A 21,919-nucleotide genomic window follows, 5' to 3' on the forward strand; every position below is an offset into this window, starting at 1 on the left:
GGAAATGCAATGTAACTGTAATTATTACAATTACTGTCAGTAAATGGAATATTTGTGATTTTTATGAAAAACTAAAAGACAAATTGCATTGGGAAAATCTCCTGTCAGAGACCTCTCCAAAGTACTGAAGAGCAACTATGTCACTAGAGACTAAGATGCACTTGATGCAGGCCATGGTCTTTACAAGCACTTGCTATGCATCAGAGAGCTAGACAATGACTGGGGATGACAGAAGGAAAAATGATGCCTTTGAGCTGTGGTGCTGGAGAATACTGAATGTACCATAGACTACTCAGAAAACATACAGGTTCATCCTAGAGAGGTTGAGATGCTCCTTGAAGGCAAGGATTCTGAAGCTTCGTGTGACATACTTTGGACATGTTGCAAGAAGGGGTCAGTCCTTAGAGAGGGACGCCATGCTTGGGAGGGTAGAGGAACAGCACAGGAGGGGAAGGCCCTCTATGAGGTGGATTGATTCAGTGACTGGGATTAAGGCAGTGGGTGTGCTGGAGAAAATAAGATTGGTGATGAATAGAGCAGGGTATAGGGCTGATGTACATAGGGTCACTTCACTACGAGTTGTAAGCAAGTTGATGGCACATAACAACAACAACCACAACAATATGATTTGTAAACCTTCACTCAAGTAGAAGTAAAATAAAATTGTTCACCTGTAAAAGGCTGAATTGGCAAAATTGGTATGAATGATGACCCCCCAAAAAAGTAGTCCCTGAGGCTGCTTGCCTACAATCAAACACCCCCTGGGATTTGGTTTTTTGATTTGGAGGTTTAGAGACACAATTTCTTAGGAAATTTCAGTAAGATGGACAATAAATTTAGTAGGGAGCTCTGGTAGCCAAGTAGTATGAAACTGCACTGCCATCCCAAAGGCACACGGTTTGAAGAAACTAGTTGCTCCAAAGATAGACAATCTCCTCCCACGTGGTTAACTGCCTCTGACCCTTGGAGGGCCAGCTATGGGTTGGTTCTGACTCATTTGTACACAATAACAATAATAATAGGTTTGGTAATACTTCCTAGTTTGTTGCATAGCACTCGGGGTTTTACAAGCTTACATGTGGCCACCAAGGCATATCAATCAGTCTCGACTCACCTAAAGCAAATAAGGAGAAAAGAGTCAAGAATAGGAGGAAGAGAAGACATGTATGGTTAATTGCCTTCACAAACAACTGCCTCCTTTGCCATGAGACCAGAAGAAATAGATGGTGTCCAGCTACCATTACTGAACATTTCAATCAAAGGTTACACACAAGAATCCTTATCAAGAGGAAAGTATAGAACAGAATTCCAAATCCTCATAGATTCTATGCTTTCTGGAGCTATGGACAGTGAAAGAACCCCTGAAATACTGTCCTGAGAAAGAAAACCTATCAACCTCAAACCAAAAATATCTCTAAAGTAACCTTAAATAAAACCCAGCAATAATTTTGCTTAATTAGTATTAAAAAGTCAGCATTGAGCATTGTGCCCTCTTAAGATCTGTCTATTCAGAATAAAATTGCTAACAGCAACTCAAAAGATTAGGTAACCTAAGAGTTTATGTTAAAGCATGGGGAACAAGGTAGTTCTGGGAAACAAAGGAAGAAAGGGATGGTGAAAATGACTACATAACTAGAAGAATGTATTCAGTGTCAATAAACTGTACATAAACTGTTGAATTGCTGTGTGCTTGGATATGGATAGTCTCAAGGAAAAAAGTAAATGTGGAGAGAAAGTTTATCACTTGAGTTATGCAACATTCTGAGAAACAAAGCAAGACCTCCATATTTTTCTATTCAGCAAAAGCAAACCAACAGACCCGTGAAATCCCCAGCCAGATTCCCAGCAGCTGGAATTGACAGCCCACTCTCTTGCCTGCTGTAGCTCACTGATAAACTTGTTCTTATCTTCTATCAGTCCAGCACAGCGCAGTTGCTGGGCATTGAGGGTGTCCCATAGATCCTGGGGAATCTTCTTCTGTTTGCCCTCCTTCCACTTGGCGGTGATTTCATCCAATTTGTCCTGGCTTCTCCTAACTTCGTTCTTCAGCTTCTCAAGTCTGGAAATACAAACATGTCAGCCATTCCAGCCCAGAAGGAAACATAAAAGCTCCCCAGATGTGACCTTGCAATAGAACAGGCAGGTTGTCGAGCATCTGTAACATGGTACCCTACACCTATGCACCACCTTCACACCAAAAACTCAAAGCAAGCCCACTGCCATTGACTTGGTCTCTACTCATGGTGACCTTTCATCAGGTTTCTGAGGTTGTAACTCTACAAGAAGACACTGTCCATATGTCTTATAAGAAGCACCTGATGGATTTAAACTGCCAGTGTTTAAGTAGTACATCACACACCACATCAGGAGTGATCCTAGCTATGAATGGATGGAGAGATGGATGCATGGATGGAAGGGAGGGAGGGAGGGAAGAAAGGAAGAAGGAAGAAGGAAGGAAGGGAGGAAGGGGGGGAGAGAGGAAAGGAGGGAAGGAGGGAGGGAGGGAGGAAGGAAGGAAGAAGAGAGAAATGTAAAGACATTTTGGTCAAGTGCTTTTGAGTAAACAGTGACAGACCTATAAGAATTTGGCACCTGGTCACAGGAGTAGCATATCTTGTGTTCCAGTTCTGACTTTATATAAGACTTTTCAGCTTAGACAAGCTGCTTAACTTGCTCTGCAAGCCTCATTTTGGCTATCCAAATGATGGAAAGGATGAAAGTATCTACCTTTATGCTACTATTCTCATGATTAAATGAGACCAGGCACAGGACAGGTGTTCAGGTAGCAAATGTTACATTATCAGCTCACAGGAAGCAAAATGTCTTCAAAGGCCTGGCCACTCTTCTGCCAACTATTTCATAAATGACCAGTGAAATGTACAAACAGGGGAAACTCCACCATTAGAAATGGAAAATAAATAGGGATGAATTTCGTAGAAATCTGTTAGAAACTTAATCATGGAGGATAATAAGGATGGAACCAGCTGAAAAGAGGCCCATTCTGAGACATGGGCCAGAGATTCTTCCCCAGAAGACCCTGTAGGAGATGGACTGACTCAGTGACTGGGGTGAGGGGGTGGGTGTGTCAGAGACAATGAGGTTGGCTCAGAATAAAGCAGGGTTCAAACCTGCTGTATATGGGGTCTCTATGAGTCGCAAGCTACTCAATGGCACATAACAACAATCTTATCTTGTTCCCAAATAAGACTACAAACAGAGGCCTCAACTCACATACCTTGTGTACCTCTTCTCCCTTCTCTTTCCCATCCCAACCAGGTGAGGACACATCAACCCACTTTCAAACATGTGGCTCATGGTGACCTTGTCACCCACTCACTTATTGTCACTGAGTCGGAATGACTCTAGCCGAATGTCTGCGGGGTTTGTGAGGTTATAAACCACACAGGAGACACCTGTCCATATTTCCCCAGTGGAGCTGTGGGTAACTTTGAACTTCCAGACAGGTGTAGCATTTGAGTTAGCAGTACAGCTCCCTAAGGGCTGTATCCCCAGAGCCCTCTCATGACCCTAGAAGACAAAGTGAAATTGCCCCAGAGAGTTTGCAAAGCTGTAACTGTTGACTGAAACTGTCTTCTCTCACGCTCCCTCAGAGCACCTGGTATGCCTGAACCACTGACCTTCCCATTACCAGCCAACTGTTCAACCACTCCATCACCAGGGCTTTTTTTTTATATCATTCAACTCTTTTTTTAAAAAAAAAATAATCTTTTCATGAGAAGCATCAGGGCATCATTCCAAAATTAACTCGGCTGCTTAAAATTTAAAAATGGAAATGTTTCTTCTTGCTTTTGCTTTCAAATGGAGCCCAATCTCCTTAGCATGGCTTTTGGGGCCTTTCACGAGCTGACCTCGCTGGAGAGCAGTTATATCAGTGTCTGGTACACCCCCTGAGAGACAGTGGGCCGTTTCAAAAGTAAGGTCTCTACTGGTAAACACTGGTCAAACTGCTGGTAAGAAAACCTTATGCTGCATGACTCAAATCATTGTTGTAAGAATTTAAGTAAGGACCTCTGCTCCTAATGATATCAGTCTTCTGCGTGCAAGCTAAAGGGGTTCAGTCCTTCTAAGCAGCTTACAAAGAGCTCTGTGGCACTATGGGTAAGCACTGTGAACTGAAAAGCTGGTGCTTTAAACTGAGAAGCTGGAAGTTTTAATTTCCCAGGAAAAAGACCCAGAGATCTAGCTAAGTAAAGATAATAGCCCAGGAAGCCCTTGAGGACAATTCTGCTCTGTCACACTGGGTCACTCTGAGTTACAACTGATTTGATGGGAACCAGTAAGAAGCAGGAGCTTACTCCTCACTATCAGGCAACTTGAGACCTGGGCAGAGGACATGCCAGGTAGTTAGCCTGCTGAGAATTGGAAATGAAGAGTTAGACATGGGTTCCTCTTATTCTTCTCATCTTTTCTTTTTCTAGGCATGGATTATTTCATATACTTAACAGAGTGCTGCCATGACTCAGAGACGAACTGAGTTTGCTGCAGCCACAATGCAGAGTACTAACCACTAAGCCATCATGGCCATGCACAGGCATTTCACTGTGGGGACCACCACACATTGTGGCTAACCTTGAGAAGAATGGGAAACCATAATTGCCACCCAAGCAGATATATGCACACCCATGTTTATCACAGCTTTGTTCACAATAGCAAGGAGTTGGAAACAACCTAAGTGCCCATCAACAAACGAATGAATACAGAAGCTGTGGTATATTCACACATGGAATACTACGCTGCATTGAAAAACAAGGAACTCATGCAATATTACTAAAAATGGACATTACACTGAAAGAAATATCTCAGTCATAAAAGGACAAATACTGCGTAGTGCCAGTATTATAAAATGGGACTGACATCAGGGTTGGGAGGAGACTGAGAAAGATGGGATAAATTATGTATACTGCATTGAAACAGATGAGACAGAGAACTGTTTAAAAGCGATATATGATTAGGTATTATGGTTATGACAAGAGTCCAGAATGAAGGTTGCATAGTGGAATGTACTCGTGGGGGGGGGGGGATTGTATACCAATGAAAGAATTTTTCTTTTACTTTTCAAAGAGAAGAGTGTACTGGGGGAGGGGTGGGCAGGAAGAAAAGTGCAACAATGAATAAACGGAAATCCAAAATCTCTGTAAATGTTCATTAAAATTATTTTTTTAAAAAAATTCAACTAAAAAAAATGGGAATTCCAGAACACTTGGTTGTGCTCATGTGAAATCTGTAACAGGAGCAGTAGTCAGAATAGAGTAAGGAAATTGTGCATGATTCAAAATCAAGAAAAGAGTGCATCTAAGATGTATCCTGTACCCATATCTTTTCAATCTACATGTGGAACATATCTTGTGGGAGACTGGACTCTGTGAAGAAAAACGTGTCACAGGATTGTAGAAAGACTCATCAATAACCTGTGTTATGCAGACGACACAACCTTGCTCACCGTAACTGAGGAGGACTTGAAGTGTTTGCTGCAGAAGGTCAGGAACTGCAGTCTTCAGTATGGATTGCCTCTCAACATCAAGAAAACAAAGGTTCTCACCAATGGGCCAACTGGTAGCATCATGACAGATGGAGAAGATATTGAGGTTGTTAACAGTTTGATCTTGCTTGGGTCCACAATCAATACTCTTGGCATCAGTAGTCAGAAAATCAAAAGATTTTCTGGAAAAGCATACTGTCAGGGACCTCTCCAGAGTGCTAAGGAGCAACTACATCAGCCTAGAGACTAAGGTGTACCTAATCCAAACCATGGTCTTTTCAATTACTTGCTGTGTATCAGAGAGCTACACAATGACTAAGGATGACAGAAAAATTGATGACTTTAAACTATGGTGTTGGAGAAGAGTACTGAACATACCATTGTCCACCAAGAAAAAAAAACAGGCCTTTCCTGGAAAGGATGAAACCAGTTGCTCCTCGGATACAAGGATTGTGAAAGTCCATCTCACATAGTTTAGGAATGTGGCCAGAAGGGACCAGTCCTTAGAGAAGGACATAATGCTTGGAAGGGTGCAGGGTCAGCACAGGAGGGTCTGGTGTGTAAGAGACAGTGAAGCTGGTACAAGATAAGGCAGGATTGAGTGCTATATTGTTCACAGGGTTGCTAGGAGTCATAGTTGACTCTATAGTACATAACAACAGCAATACACTGCTATATTTGTATATAGGAAGCTCTGGTGGTCTAATGGGAAGGAGCTGAGCTGTCAACCGAAAGGCATGTAGTTCAGATCCATCAGCTACTCCTTCAGAGAAATACAGGCAATTTCCTCCCATGCAATTTACTGTCTCTGGAAACCCAATGGAGGGTGAGATATAGGTTGGTTCCAATTCAATTATACACAACAACAACATTTGTACATAGTACCAAGATGTTTATGAGCCTGATCATTTGGATTAACTTCAACTCAGGACAATCTATTTATTCAGCTTTGTTTCTTTCCACCTACCACCACCCACTCCCACAAACCTTTCACCATCATGCCATTCCTAAGTTACATCATGTGGTCTCATGCCTGTGGTTCAAGTTATGTCCTCTGCCTCACATACCCACTCCTCAAACTCTTATTCACCCTTGATGGCCCAACCCAAAGATTTCTTGCCAGGAAGTTTTCTCTAATCTCTGCAGAAGAAATTGAAGGCTTTAGACGTTGTTCCAAACATATACTTGCAAAGCTAGAAGGTCAGCAAAAGAGCAGAAGCCCCTCAGTGAGATGGATTGACACAGTGACTGCAGCAATGGGCTCAAGCGTGTCAGAGATGATGAGGACGGCACAGGATAGCACAGGGTTCAGATCCATTGTTCGTAGGGTCACTATGAGTCTCACTCAACCAGACAGCACCTAACAACAACTGCTATATATGTATGTAGTTCCGTAGTTTTTTCTACATATATTTTTCTTTGAAAACATATCATGGTTGAATGTTTCCATTGTCTACCTCTTCAGTCAGAGTGTGAGCTTCATACGCAGAGGCCCTGTTTCACTCCGGTTTGTATCCGCAGAACATGACAAATGTTAGGAATGTAATCCTCGAGGGAGAAAGGGGGGGAGAGACAGAGGAATCAGGAAGGGCGTGGAGAGAATTCTAACGTGTGAAGCTTGGCAAAACCACGGTTAGTGACTGGTGACTGTAAGGACCAATGGGGAGCTCTGGGGACGCAGTCTGTGGAGAGTTGCATTGCCCACCTAAAGGCCATGTGCTTCTTCGGTGGTTCAGAACTGAGCCGCCAATTACCTCAAGGGAGAAAGACTGGAGAGTCTCCTTCTGTGCAATCAACTCCCTTCTGTGAGATCAGCAGCCTTGGAAACCCCTTGGAGGGTGAGCTAGGAGTCAGAACTGACCAAAGACGATGAGGAAGGGAGAGATTCCTCTTCCAGCCCATCGGCATGCACAGCAGGGAGCTCCTCACCTCTGATGCTTAATCTCCTCTTCTTCAACTCTCCGCTGGGTCTCTCTCATCTCTGCAGTCACCTGGATATTTGTCACCAACTCAGTGCCACAGAGCAGTACTTTAGCTAATTTCTGCAAAGAAATAAGAATTTATAACATTAAAACACTTTGTAAAAGTGCTGCAAAACACTTTTGTTAAAGAATATGCTTCACTCCACTGTTTGTAATTCTTCTGTCCAACTAAGTAGGAATTAACAGCTACCTTGAGACTTTTAAAGTTACTTTAGTGAAGTCCAGGCTAAGTATTGGACTCCTAACCGAAAGATCTAGAAAAAGCCACCAGTCCTTTACGGGAGAAAGATGAGACAATTTTCTAGTGCTAATAGTCATTGCCTCAGAAACCTGACAGAGTCACTATGGGTCAAATTGATCTGGCAGCTGTGGGTAAGGCTTTTAACAGTAGCTCTGTGCAGCTGTCTTCTTCTATTAGTACATCTGTGATGCATTTTAATAGCACTTTTACATTTTAAACACACTTTGTATTTAGAGTAGGTACTGTATTATGTTAACATTAGAGGATTCATTTTCTATGTTAGTATCAGGGAAGCCATTTTGTTCTGAGAGACCTTTTAAGAAATGTATGACTTTATAATTTTGACAATAATATGTACCGGTAAGGATTATCTTTCTCAGTACCTGCTGACCCAGCTTGGTTACTGCTCCCTGACTACATCCTGTACCTGGCCAGGGGCCTGGACACCAGTGAAGAATCAGAAACAATAATGACTCCCAAATGGGAAGAAATCCCAACTCCCAAGCTCAATGAACTTTGTGTAATCCCCATGCCCAATTTCTGTATAAGAACCCAATCTTTGCTTCCCCTGGGGGTTCGAACGGTTAGGGCAATGGCTGACGTTCTCAGTTTGTTACTCTCCAATATTGGCTGAGTGGTTTTTTTCTTCCGTAACAGTACCAGCAGCCAGGAAATCCAAAGATGAATTGCATTGGGAAAGTCTGCTGTCAGGGACTTCAGAGAACTGAAGAGCAACAATGTCAGTCTGGAGACTAAGGTGTACCTGACCCAGGCCATAGTTTTTGAAATTACTTGTTATGTGTCAGAAAGCTGGACAATGACTAGGGATGATAGAAGGAGAGTTGATGCCTTTGAACTATGATGCTAGAGAAGAGTATTGCATATACCATGGACTGCTAGGAGAGCAAATAGGTCCGTCCTAGAGAGGATTAAACCAGGCTGCTCCTTGGAGGCAAGGATTCTGAGGCTTTGTCTGACATTCTTTGGGCATGTTGCAAGGAGTGGCCAGTCATTGGAGAAGGTTATGATGCTTGAGAGGGTGGAGGGAGAGCACAGGAGAGGAAGACCTTCAGTGAGATGAATGGATTCAGTGACTGGGGGTAATGAAGATAGGTGTGTCAGAAACAATAAGGTTGGCACCAGATAGAGCAGGTTTCACGGCTATTGTACATAGAGTCACTATGATTCACAAGCAACTCGACAGCACATAACAATAACAACAACAGTTTATGCTGATGTAATACAGAAGAATGAGGTCTTTAAAGCAGTGCTGGATCAATTAAAAATTCATATAGGAAACAGGAAACTTCGAATTCTCCTCTTACACACACAAACAATGCTGAGAATATTATAAACCTAAATGGAAATAAGGGAGAGCTGGTGGCCTAGTCTGTAGAATGTGGGACTGTTAAGCCAAGGCTTAGCTTTTTGGAAGCTGGAATCCACAAGTGTGTCCTCCAGAGAAAGATAAGGGGCAAATTCTTCCCTCTGAAAACCCACAGAGGGGTCAACAGTGAGTCAGTTCTGACTCAGTAGAAATGACAGGAGAAATGCAAAGTTTTTTTAAAGGGCAAGACTCTAGAACAAAAATAAAATACACTGGATACAAAAAGATACTTTTAAAAAAAAAAAAAGCTGATAAACTTCAGGGCTGAGGGCAGAAGCCCCTCCTCCCCAGGCCTCAGTCCAGCCCAAAAAAATCAACCCTTTTGTACTGAAGAATATAGCACTTGCTATAACATTTCTCCTTCTGGCCAAAATGCTTCCCGACTAAAGTCCTAAGCAGAAGGAAATTTGAAAAGCTGATCATGAAATCAACATTATCTCTCTGGTTTTTTACATTCAGTTGAATAGTAGTACTCAGGGTGAACTGCCAGATGTGCAAGCTGGGTTTAGAAGAGGCCGTGGCACTAGGGATATTATAACTAATGTCAGATGGATCTTAGCTGAAAGCAGAGAGTACCAGAGGAATGTCTATCTGTGTTTCATTGACTATGCAAAGGTATTTGACTGTGTGGATCACAACAAACTGTGGCTAATCTTAAGAATAGGAATCCCCAGGGCACTTGATTGTGCTCATATAAAACCTATACTTGGACCAGGAGGCAGTTGTCAGAACAGAGCAAGGAAACACTCCATGGTTCAAAATCAGAAAATGTGTGCATCAGAGATGCATCCTATCTCCATCAGAGATACATCCTATCTACATACCTACATATTTACCAGACAGAACAGATCATTCAGGGGCCTGGACTTTATGAGGAGGAATGTGGCATAAGGATTGGAAGAAGACTCATAAACAATCTGCATTATGTAGATGCCACAATCCTGCTTGCTGAAACTGAGAAGGACCTGAGGTATTTGCTGCAATAATATAAAGGACTGCCGTCTTCTCTATGGATTGAAGTTCAACGTCAAGAAAACAAGGAGTCTCATCACTAGGCCGACAGGCAGCATAATAGATGGAGAAGAGATTAAAATTGTTAACAGCTTTGGCTTGCTTGGTTCCAAAATCTTGGCACCAGCAAGCAGGAAATCAAAATATTAATTCCATTAGGAAAATCTGCTCTAATGTCAGGGCCCTCTCCAGAGTGCTAAAGAGCAACAATGTCAGTCTAGAGACTAAGATGCACCTGATCCAAGCCATGGTCTTCAAAATTACTTGCTATGTATCAGAAAGTTGGACAGTGAATAAGGATGACAGAAGAAACATTGATGCCTTTGAGTTTTGGTGCTGAAGAATGTTAAACATACCATGGACTGCCAAGAGAACAAACAGGTCAGTCCTGGAGAAGATAAACCCAAGCTGCTTCTTGGAGCCAAGGATTGAAGCTCTGTCTCACATACTTTGTGCATGTTGCCAGGATGGTCCAGTCCTTGGAGAAGGACATCATGCTTGGAAAGGCGGAGGGCCAGTGTAGGAGAGGAAGACCCTGGATGAGATGGATTGACTCAGTGACTGGGATAACGGAGGTAGGTGTGCCAGAGACAATGAAATTAGCTCAGGATAGGGTTCAGAGCTGTTTTACATAGGGTCACTATGAGTCACAGGTGACTCGACTGCAATAACAACAAGATGAAATGTATAATAGTAGTTTTAATCAAATATTACTTTTTTCCTGTACAGAAATACTCAGAGATCACTGAGTCTTTAGATAAATATACCAAATTTCAAAGAGGCGACATGGATTATCTAGTCCACAATGAGAAGCAGAGCTGGAACAAGAACCCCTATAAATCCTATATTCTTTACTCTACACTATCTTTTCCTTACACAGTTTTGGACTCAAATTCACTATCATCAAGTTAGAACCAACTCACAGCTGACTTTCCAGTGGGTTTTTGGAAGCTGTCAGTTGCACAAGAGGAGATTGTCCATCTTTCTCCCCTGGAGCCACTGGAGTATCCAAACCACCAGAGAGGTGCCACCTCAGAATTAACAACACAGCTCCCTACAGACTACACCCCAGAGCTCCCAACAGTAGAGGACAAGTTCAACAGTAGAGGACAGTTATCTCTATAATAAAATTTCAGTGACATTATCCTCCCAGTAAATACACTTCCATTTCCACTAGAAATTATCTTCTTCTCACCCACCTTTATAAATTCTACCTGTTTTCATGGAGCCTTGCTCCAGTCTCACTATCACCACACAGCCTTCCCTGTCCAGCCGGGTGAGTTCTTTGCCATACCTCAGCCCCCGCACTTGACTCTTATCCTACGTACACATTTTAATTTAGTAATTCATTTGAGACAACATTTTGCCAGTTCTGGCTTGCTGTTCTGAGTAACTGTTTATTCCTTCTGCTCATGCTGTTCCAAACACTTTATTAAATATCCCAAGAGCCCTGTCATTGCCATGGGAGAGCAATCACTTCCTTCTCAACATTTACTGAGTACAGTCATGTGCTACTCCACAGTTACACAAAGATGCAGAGATTACAAAGGATAAGGCCTTCAATCTCAAAAAGCAGAGAATATCATTGAGAAGACTGCATGCACACACATTTGAAAACTTATATAAGGAAAAAGAACAGAATGAAACTAGCAGCAGACAAAAAGAATTAAGATAAGCAGCTTAAAGGAGTTGAAGCTGGACTGAGGAAAAAGTAAAGGAGGAGTTGGGACCTGAGATGGCCTTACAGGATGATGAGGCAGCCTGATAAAAGGAGGGGAGAAAAAAGAAGATAATATGTTGTTGCTGTTGTTGTTGTTGTTGTTACATGCCATCAAGTCACTTGTGACTCATAGCAACCCTATGTACAAGAGCTCTGAACCCTGCTCGATCCTTGTTGTCTCTGTCACACCTACTACCATTATTCCAGTCACTGAATTAATCCATTGATCGAGGGTTTTCCTCTCTTTTACACTGTCCCTCCACCATCTCAAGCATGATGTCCCTCTCCAAGGACATGCCCAAAGTATGTCAGACAAAGTTTCAGAATCCTTGCCTCCAAGGAACAGCCTGGTTTCACCTCTCGAAAGAACCTGTTTGTTCTCTTTGAAGTCTGGTATATTCAGTACTCTTCTTCAGCACCACAGCTCAAAGGCATCAATTCTCCCACTATCATCCCTAGTCACTGTCCAACTTTTTACTTGCATACAAGTAATGGCCTGAATCAAGCAACAGTGTCAGTCTTTAGACTGGAGAGGTCCCTAACAGCAGATTTTCCCCACTGTAATTCGTCCTTTGATTTCCTGGCTGCTGGTACCAGGAGTATTGACTGTGGAGCCAAGTAAACTGAAACTGTTAACAATCTCACTCTCTTCACCAATCTATTATAATTCTGCCAGTCTGCCCAGAGGTGAGAATCTTTGTTTTCTTGATATAGTGCTTTCATTCATATTGAAGGCTTCAGTCCATGACCTTCTGCAGCAGGCACTTCAGGTCCTCCTCAGTTTCAGCAGGCAAGGTTGTGTCATCTGCATAACATAGGTTGTTGATACATCTTCCTCCATCCCTGATGGCACATTCCTCCTCATTGCACCCATCCTCCCAGATGATCTGTTCTGCATATAGATTGAAAAGGGATGGGGATGGGACATGTCCCTGCCATATAGCCTTCCCCATCTTGAACCATGTAGTGTTTCCTTACTCTATTCTGATGACTGGCTCCTTGTCCAAGTATGGGTTTCGCATAAGCACAATCAAATGTTCTGGGATTCCCATTCTTCTCAGAGTTAGCCAGTTTGTTGTGATCCACACAGTCAAATGCCTTTGCGTAGTCAATGAAACACAGAGAGACATTCCTCTGGTACTCTCTGCTTTCAGCCAAGTTCCATCTAACATTTGCTATAATATCCCTAGTACCACGACCCCTTCTAAACCCAGCCTGCACTTCAGGCCGTTCTCTGATGCTGTGCTGTTCCAGCTGTTTTTGGATCATTTTCAGCAGACTCTCGCTTGCATGTGATATTAATGATATTGTTTTATCATTTCCACACTCTTGTTGGTTCACCTTTTTTGGAAAGGGAATAAATATGGATCTCTTCCAGTCGTTGGCCAGGTGGTTATCCTCCGGATTTCTTGGCACAACTTGGTAAGCAAATCCAGGGCAGTGTCTGTTTGTTGAAATATGTCAATTGACGTACCGTTTATTCCTGGAGATTTGTTTCTTGCCCATTTCTCCAGAGAAGCTTGAACTTCCTCCTTCATCAACACAGGCTCTTGCTCATCTGTTGTTTCATGAAATTTCTCTGTGTCAGCTAATTCCTTTTGGTACAATGAGTCTGTATACTCCTTCCATCTTCTTTAAATGCCTCCTGAATCATTTAACATTCTGCTCAAAGTATCCTTAAGTACTGCAACTTGAGGCTTGAATTTGTTCTTCAGTTCCTCAAGCTTAAGAAATACTAAGTGAGTTCAGCCTTTTTGATTTTCTGACTCCAGGTCTTTGCACATTTCATTATAACACCTTGTCTTCCTGTGCTGTTCTTTGAAATTTTCTGTTCATCTTCCTAATTTCTTTATTTCTTCCCTTTGATTTGTCTTCTTGGTGCTCTAGTGCAATATTCAGAGTCTCTTCTGACATCCATCTTGATCTTTTGTTCCTCCCTGCTTTTATAATGACTTTTTGCATTCTTCATGGCTGATATTCTTGATATCTTCCCACAGCTCATCTGGTCTTCACTCATTAGTGTTCAATGCGACAAACCTCTTCCTGAGATGGTTTTGAAATTCAAATGAGTTAGACTCAAGGTCAAATTTTGTTTCATGTGGATTTCATTTTCTTTAGCTTCAGCTTGAACTTGCATATGAGTAGTTGGTGTTCTGGTCCACAATCAGCACGTGGCCTAATTTCCACATCTGATATTGAACTTGTCCAGCGATTCTTTCCACAGATGTAATTGATCTGATGCCTATGCATATCATCAGGTGAAATCCATGTGTATAATCTGTGTTTATGTTTCTTATAAAAAGAGAAGAGGAAGGATGAGGATTGGCATTCTACATAAAAAGAGTAAGTACAGGCAAAGTCACAGGCCACTACCATGGAGGTGTGTGAGGGGGACAGGTCAGCCAAAACGAAAGACTCAAACCTGGCAAGGACATACAAGGGGAAAGTTGAGCATAGACTATAAAATGCCTGGACTGTTGGGCTTAAAAAGAAAAAAAATTTTAAAAAAAGGAAAAAGAAAAGAAAAAGAAAAAAATTCTATCTTATCCCATAAATAATGAATATCCACTAGTTGTACTGCCAACCCAAAGATGTGGCTTGAATCCACCAGCAGCTCTGAAGAAGAAAGATGGACAATCTCCTCCCATGAAATTTACTGCCTCTGAAAACCCACTGGAAGGTCAGCTATACATCAGTTCCAACTCAACAGTACATAACAACTGCAAGAAAAAAACCAAGCCAACTATATGAGGAAAAAAGTGTATGAGCTGAGAAACTGTAGCATGAGAATAAGCAAGTGTTATAAGAAACTTCACTTTAAAGATAAGTTACCAAAATAAGAGAGAGCTGACTTCCAGAATTCAGCTCAGCCTAGAGACAAGACGACAGGACACATGAGCTCACTAATAGGAAAGCCAGGCTCTCACACTTGCCTCCAAGCCTTATAGGACTAACCCATTTGCTACTCAATTCATACCAGTCTGCTTTCTTCTTTCTGTTTGTAGCTCTTGCTTTGTTCTTCCTCACTCTCCTTTTTCCCATCTACATATTCTCCAAGCACTTCCCTGTAATGGAAAAAGGCGGAGAAACTGAAGTTATTTTTAGTACTAAAATTTTCTATTCGAAAATACCATAGTACTTTACACAAAGCACAAAAATTAAAATCCATATAGATAAAATATAAGTATTTTTTAAATGTCACAACCATAAAAAGGTCCAAATCAATAAGACAGTTGGTTTAATTACCATTGGAAAATGCTATGCTTGTCATTCCTCTGTAGCATCTGGTCCCCATTGGACCCTCATCATTTCCTTCACCTGCTCCCCCCACCGACCAAACCGTGCAGCTCTGCAACTGCATCCCTGCCCATCCTCACCCTTCTGCCCCCAACCCTCACCTTCTTGTACCCCCAATATGTTTTTCCCAATAAAAAAAGTAAAAAAAAAAGTTCAAAGTAAATATAGTAGCTGTGAAAACCAAGACTAGGGGGAGGAAAATAGATTGAGATATTTTACTTTCTAAAGGTTTAAAATTCCGTTCACTAAAAACACATCATAAGAGATAAACACATCGAGAAATAAACTGGTTAAGAGATACTTGGGAACATACTACTGTCCACAGAAAAAGAGAAAGTGTCTTCAAATCAATACTAATAGAAAAAGACAAAATACCAAACAGAAAAATTGGCCTAGAGTACATTTTATATCATTGAAATAACTCAGTCACAAAAGGACAAATATTATGTAAGACCGCTAGTGTGAAAACAGAAGGGTGACTGGAGGACAGAACCTGGGTTATAAGGAGAGCAGAAATAAAATGCGCAATGTACACTGTAAAAGATCAGGAAAAGCAAGAGCCAGCCTGGGTAGAATGGAAGAACAAACAATACAAGTACTACAGTTAGTAACCTAGAACAGGATATGTATGAGCTGTTCATATGGGAATAGGGAAGGAGGAAGGAGAAGGTGGGGGAATCCTAGGACAGCAGAGATTAGTGGACAAACAGGTGGGGTGAAGGGATAGGCAAGGTGCAGTGAGGATGTGATGAGACATGGTGATAAAAAGGCACTGATGACTTGTAGTTAATATGATAAAAGCATTAAGTATAAGAATGACTTTGAAAACCAATAAAAAAGAAATATAAATTTTGTAAAATGTGAACAGGCAATTTACAAAGAAATATAAACAGCAAATAGCCATTTGAAAATATGTCCAACTTCACTTATAATCAGAAGAATGAAATTTAAAATCCAGTAAGGCATAATTAGTTTCTTATCAGACTCAAAAAGATTTTAAAGGTGATTAAGATCAGGTGTGGACTTTCACCCTTCCTTCACAGGTGAAAATCTAAAGGTTAACAACCTGTCTGAAAGGTAATTTAGCAGGATTTTTTAAAACCTTTCCATGTGTCTGCCCTTTAAGGAACTTGTAATAATTTTCGTCTGAAAATTTTCAGATGTACACAAAAATAAATATAGAAGAATGATTACTCGAGCAATGACTGTACGGCAAACACAGGGTAATATTCTACACATATTTTAATAGCAGGCTATGGGACAATAATTACATACCTTGTAAAAGTTACATTCATATTTATGGGCATGGGAAGATGTCAACAATATTAAAAGGAACCAGTTGTAGAGTAGTATGTGCAGTATAATACAAATTATGGTTTTTTTTAACTGTGCTTATATATACACATACACAAATCTACAAAATACTGAAGAAACAGAAAACTATTCCTGGAAAAAGAAGAAATTAAGGATTCTATTTCATATTTTATGTTTCTATTGCATGAATTTTACAAATATTTTTACTTTTTAAAAATCAGAAAAAGAAGACTAAAGGCATGGGTGGTAGATAAGGCTCCAAATTGTGGAGTTCTAATAGAAGAGGTACAAGGGAATGAACTTTTCAAACCCCACACCCTAGTATCACTGTTTAAAGGGGGGAAACAAGACATGGGGGCACAGGGCCATGAGCATCTCTCTGAAAGGGCCAGAGGGAGTAAGACTAACACAGTTTCTCATTGCCCCAGAGCAGAAAGCAAATAAAGATCCCACAGCCCAGCCCCATGGTGCCTCTAGAGTCACAGCAGCAGCAAGAGGTTCATTTATTTGTTGCTGACTCACAGATTCACAGTTGTGGTACCAATGCTGGGGCTTATTAGAGAAGGAACAGGGGGAGGCAAAGAATATCTTACTATACAAGTCCAGGCTTTAGCCCAACAGTTCCAAGGCACAATTCCTCAATAAGTCCAGGATCCAGTTTCAGTTCAGCAATCAAATCCAAATCGTCCAGCACGGTTTGCCACAGAGAAGTAATAAGTCAGCTTCTCCTTCAATCATCTGGCAAGAACAGCCAAACCTTTAACTGTGGCCAGCCCAAATGCAAGAAGCCTCAGGTCACAGTTTCTTCATAACAATGTCACAGTCTCTCCACCACTAAAGTCTCACTCTCACCAGGGACTTGCTGCTAAGGCCTTACTCACCTCAAGTCTTGCTGCTACAACCTGAGCTCACCTCAAGTCTTGCTGTCCAATGTGGGAAGCACTCTTTCTCTTATCCTGGTCCCACAGCTGTTGATTATTTGCAAGACCATGCTGATTTGCAAGACCATGTGTATGCAGTAAAGGTAGCTAGCTGGAGACCAGAGAAGACTAACTGTGATGGTTAAAAAGCGTCGCAAAGATCTCACTCTCACCTTTCACACAATGTCCCTGTCAGACTTCACAACTGCCTTAAAATAATTCATTTATCTGATTACATCAACATTTATAATGAAACAAAAAGACCCCTTTTTTCTTTCTTGACTTTTTCCATCTCCATCCTTTTTTGTTCAAAAGGGGAACTTTACAGTATTACAACCTCTTTGAGTTATTACTACTCATTCTCAATCTCTTAAAACACTTTTTCTGTTATTTTATCACTTGCTTACATTTCTTGAACCTGTCCTTTGTCCTTACTACAAAAACTAATTACATTTCACTCAGTTCTCACTCCAGGCTAATGCCTCCATCCAAAATGCACTCATTCCTGATGTCCTACTTTGACCAACCAGTAATTACAAATATTTTTTAACTAACTCCTTCCTGAAGAAAAGATCAGTGCTTCAAGAAAAGAACTTATACAGAGCAGATCTACTACATATTCTTAATATCCAGTTTCAACTGGAATCATTTTTATTGCCTTTTACTCAGCATTTTTGACCACTTAGAAAGGTTTTTAAGTTGTTGGCACTCTCATCATCTCACCAACTCATCATAGCTGTCAAGCCAGAATTGACTCATATCTGAACCATCAGTGGATTTTCTGATATGGTAAATCACAGCAGAGAAGATCATCCATCTTGAGGAGTTGTTGGTGGATTCGAACTGCCAAAGAGGCACAACTCCTTACCGTTAGCAGTGCAACTCCTCACAGACTACACGAAGAGAGTCAACACTGTCCAATATGGTAGCCTCTACTGACATAGAGGGGAGCTCTGGTGTCTAACTTTGAGAATTATTTGCTAAATACAGACTGGAAAGGTATAAATAAAGCAAGCAACTGAAACACACCTTTCCTAATTTTAAATCATGCAGTGTTACCTTCTTTTATGAAAACAAATGCTTCTTGGTCTATGTATAGGTTTAGCACGTGTACTATTAAGTATTCTGGAATTCCGTTCTTCTCAATGCTCTCCTTAATTTGTTATGATTCCCAAAGGCAAATGCCTATAGTTTAAATAACCATAGTGCCTAGTTTGTTATAGATTATCTTAACAATAGTCATTTTTAAAAATCATGGTAAGCAAAGAAAAGATTGAAATTGTCAAGGATTACCTTTCACTTGGATCCACCACCAACATATATGGAAGCAGTACTCATAAAATTTAAAAATTTATTGCAATTTTGCTGCAAAGGATCTCTTTAAATTGCTAAAGAGCAAGGGTGTCAATGGAAAGACGAAACTGTATTTGGCTTAAGCCATAGTATTTTCAATTACTTTATACACATGTAAATGTTGGATGATTAATAAGAAAAGCTGGCAAAGAATTGATTGATCTAAATTGTGGTGTTGGTGAAGCATATTTAATGTACTGCCCAAAGAACAAACACCTTTCTTGGAAGAAGTATAGCAAGGGAGCAACTTAGAGACAAAGAGAATGAGACTTCATCTCACCTACTTTGGGCATGTTATCAGAAGACGCCAGTCCTTGGAAAAGAACATCATGCTTGGAAAATTAGCCCATCAAAGAAGAGGAAGTCCCGCAATTAAATGGTCTGGTAGAGTGACTGGAGCAATGAGCTTAAACACAGGGAAGATTGTGAGGATGTTACAAGATAGGACAGTGTATCATCCTGTTAATATAGGACCCCTATAAGCTGGAGCTGACTAGACAGCCCTTAACAATAAAATAATGGTATAACCACCCTACCACTACCATAACCAAGAAGTTCCTTTTATGTTATCCATCCTATTCTGAACATGTATGGCTCATTTTCAAGCTTCAGTTTCATCCCTCTACAGAGGTTACCTTCTCTGGTAAACTACCTATAGGGTTCACATATATCCTTGCTCCTTGCTTATTTCTTTCCTTTATCACACATTTTAATTTTGTGATTTGTTTACTTTTTCCTTCCTGTATTCCTCATTAGGATAGAGGTTTTTAAGAGAAGTTACTGTATCTATCTTGTCCTTCACTGAATCCCAGGACAATGGCATAGCTGGAGTGTTAAACAAAGACAAGACTGAAGGTCAAAATCGTTTTGACCCACACCACAACAAGATAAAAGTAAACAACCCAATCACAAAATTGGCAAAGGATATGAACAGACACTTCACCAAAGAAGACATTCAGATGGCAAACAAACACATAAAGAAATTTTTAAAACCCCTAGCTCTAAGAGAGATGCAGATCAAAACAACTATGAGATATCATCTTACTCCAGTAAGAATAGCAAAAGTCAATGGAGCAACAAACGCCAAATGCTGGCAAGGTTGTGGAGAAACTGGAATCCTTATTCACTGTTGGTGGGAGTGTAAAATGGTGCAGCCCCTGTGAAAAGCAGTATGGCGCTTTCTCAAAAAGTTGCAAACAGAAACACCATTTGAGCCAGCAATTCCACTACTGGGAATATACCCTAAAGAAACCATAACTGCCACCCAAGCAGATATATGCACACCCATGCTTATTGTGGCTTTGTTCACAAGAGCAAAGAGATGGAAACAACCCAAGTGTCCATCAACAAATGGATAGAGAATCTGTGGTGTATTCACACAACGGAATACTATGCAGCATTGAAAAACAAGGAACTCATGCAATATTATTCAAAATGGGTGACCATTGAGGACATTATGCTGGGTAAAATATCTGAGTCATAAAAGGTCAAATACTGCATAATGTCACTGTTATAAAACAGGACTGACTTCAGGGTTGTTGTTGTTTGTTGTTATGTGCCGTCGAGTCGCCTGCGACTCATAGCGACCCTATGTACAACAGCCCTAAACCGTGCTCTATCCTGTGCCAATCTCATTGCCTCTGACACACCCATCCTGAGTACCCCAGTCACTGAATCAATCCACCTCATAGAGGGTCTTCCCCTCCTGCGCTGTCCCTCTACTCTACCCAGCATGATGTCCCTCTCTAAAGACCTGTCTCTCCTTACAACATGTCCAAAGTATGTCAGACGAAGCCCCAGAATCCTTGCCTCCAAGGAGCAGCCTGGTTTAATCCTCTCTACGATGAATCTGTTTGTTTTCTTGGCAGTCCATGGTACATTCAATACTCTTCTCCAGCACCACAGCTCAAAGGCGTCAATTCTCCTTCTATCCTCCCTAGTCATTGTCCAACTCTTTGATGCATAACAAGTGATTGCAAAAACCATGGCCTGTATCACTTCAGGGTTAGGGGGAAATTAAGAAAAGAGGGGATAAATAATGTACACTGTATTGAAAGAGATGAGGGAGAGAACCGCTTAAACGGAATATATGATTAGGTATTATTTGCATGACAACAGTTCAGAATTAGAGCTGCATACTAAAGTGGACTGGGGATAGGGAGAATTTTATAACAATGAAAAAAATTTTCTCCAAAAGAAATGTGAACGGGGAGGGGTGGGCAGGGAGGAAAATGTGCAAAAATGAATGAATGGAAATCTATGTTCTCCATAAACTTTCATTAAAATCTCCATTTTTAAAAAATCATTTTGACCCACCGGCGTGTTAAAGATGATTACTAAAATATGGCATCATCAAGGGCAAAGCAGAATGGCATCCAAAAAAGTATAGTTATCTCGAATAAGCAAAGCACTCCTTAAAAATAGAAAAAGGGGGGGGAATGGAAAAAAGGTAGGAGGCATCTCACTCCCTGATTTAAAATCCTACTACACTGCCGTAGTGGTTAAGACAGTATGGTACTGGTACAATGGAAGACACATAAATCAATGGAATAGAATTGAGAACCCAAAAATCAGCCCATCTACCTATGGTCAACTGATTTTTGACAAGGAGATGAAATCAAGCCTTTTTAACAAATAGTGTTAGCAAAATTGGAAAACTATCTGCAGAAGACTCAAGCAAGATCCACACCTCACTTCATATAAAAAAACCAACTCAAGGTGGATTATGGACCTAAGACTGTAAAACCAAGACTATAAACTTCATTAAAGAAAAGTCTGGAAGAACTCTAGTAGTCCTAATCCACAACATAAAAAGTCTTCCAAGTATACTGAAAAATCTAACAACCAGGAGAAGATAAAATAGATAAATGGGACCTTCTAAGAATCAAATCCCTATGCACATCCAAAAACTTCTCCAATAGGGTGAAAAGGGAAGCAACAGACTGGGAAAAAGAGTTTGGTAATGGCATGTCAGAAAAGGGACTTATATCTAAAATTTATAAAATACTTGAGTACCACAACAAGATAAAGGTAAATAATCCAATTGAAAAATGGGCACAGGATATGAACAGACACTTCACCAAAGAAGATATTCAGATGGCCAACAAGCATATGAAGAAATGTTCAAAATCCATAGCTCTAAGAGAGATGCAAATTAAACCAACTATGAGATATCATCTCACCCCAGTAAGACT

At 40.8% G+C, this 21,919-nt stretch overlaps 1 protein-coding gene across 1 annotated transcript in view; it reads right to left on the reverse strand.

The window, feature by feature from the left end:
• DRC1 (dynein regulatory complex subunit 1 homolog (Chlamydomonas)) overlaps positions 1-21,919 on the reverse strand; it is a 130,280-nt gene that overhangs the window by 69,672 nt on the left and 38,689 nt on the right. Inside the window, exons 2-4 of the mRNA XM_006880704.1 lie at positions 14,819-14,906; positions 7,430-7,542; positions 1,876-2,059 (exon numbers count right to left, since the gene is read on the reverse strand). Coding sequence (XP_006880766.1) covers positions 1,876-2,059; positions 7,430-7,542; positions 14,819-14,906 — 385 coding nt within the window. The remainder of the gene's footprint in view (positions 1-1,875; positions 2,060-7,429; positions 7,543-14,818; positions 14,907-21,919) is intronic.

This window comes from Elephantulus edwardii, unplaced genomic scaffold (assembly GCF_000299155.1).
Source record: "Elephantulus edwardii isolate Elephantulus edwardi_28Jun2011 unplaced genomic scaffold, EleEdw1.0 scaffold00009, whole genome shotgun sequence".
NCBI classification, from domain to species: Eukaryota; Metazoa; Chordata; class Mammalia; order Macroscelidea; family Macroscelididae; genus Elephantulus; species Elephantulus edwardii.